The sequence below is a fragment of the Otolemur garnettii genome, unplaced genomic scaffold (genome assembly GCF_000181295.1).
Source record: "Otolemur garnettii isolate 467f Iridium unplaced genomic scaffold, OtoGar3 scaffold00018, whole genome shotgun sequence".
Lineage (NCBI taxonomy): Eukaryota > Metazoa > Chordata > Mammalia > Primates > Galagidae > Otolemur > Otolemur garnettii.
The window spans coordinates 19,863,108-19,863,956 of NW_003852413.1; the positions used below are offsets into that span (position 1 = coordinate 19,863,108).

Genomic DNA, 849 nt, shown 5'->3' on the forward strand with positions numbered 1-849 from the left:
CGCCCAGCCGCTCCCGGGCCCTGACAGACCCCAGCCGCCTGCCACTGCCTCAGCGCCGCTGCAGCCTGACGCGAAGGCGGCGACCCCAGCCCCAGCCGGCCCTGTCGACCCCGTCGTGGCACCCACCTCCTCCCATCCCTCGCCTGCACCCGAGGAGCGACTTGGGCGCCCGTCGAGGCTCCACACCGGCGACCCATTTCTCCTGCCCGATCCTGGCCCCCTCAAAGAACCGCGTCTGGGTACGCGCCTGCTCCTCAGCCTCTCTTCCCTGTCGCCATCCTCCAAGCCCAGCCTCCCTCCACCCCTGGACCCTGACCGTCCCCACCCATTACCTCAAGTCCCTCCCTCAGGCCTGGGGGTTGAGGGGGCGGGCAAGTGTCCCCGCCTCTCACCTCCATGGGGACCCCCAGCCCCTCCTGGACTAGGTACAGCTCCTGGGGTACGGGAGTGAGGGGGGCTTCGAGGCCCGGCTCCCTCAGCCCGCACCCCGCTGCTGCCGCCGCCGCCGCCCCGGGCGCTGCCTGGAGCGGGTCTGTGGGTAGGGGGGGCCGGAGCGGGGAAGGAGGGGTGGGGGGAGAGGCCGTTACAGTGCCTACCCCGGGCTCGCGACCCGGCACGCGACCCGGCATCGGCCCGCCCCGCCTCCTCCCGGGAGGCCCGCCTACCGCTTCGCACCCACTCATTGGCCTGGTACCCAGCCAATGGGCGACCTCTCCAGGACCTGTTACTCCCCTGCGACAAGGCTCGGAAGGAGCGGTTAGCCGACCTCGCTCTCTCGCAGCTTCTGAACTTTTCCCGCTCAAAGCAAACGTGTTCAGGATTGGCCTGGGCTGGCAAGCCCCAGCCTGA

General features: G+C 71.0%; 1 protein-coding gene across 1 annotated transcript in view; it reads right to left on the reverse strand.

Annotated features, from left to right (window-relative positions):
* MEIOC (meiosis specific with coiled-coil domain) overlaps positions 1-579 on the reverse strand; it is a 19,789-nt gene extending 19,210 nt beyond the window's left edge. The window contains exon 1 of the mRNA XM_023511238.1: positions 333-579. Coding sequence (XP_023367006.1) covers positions 333-398 — 66 coding nt within the window. The 5' untranslated portion in view covers positions 399-579. The remainder of the gene's footprint in view (positions 1-332) is intronic.
* Between the last annotated feature and the right edge of the window lie 270 nt (positions 580-849).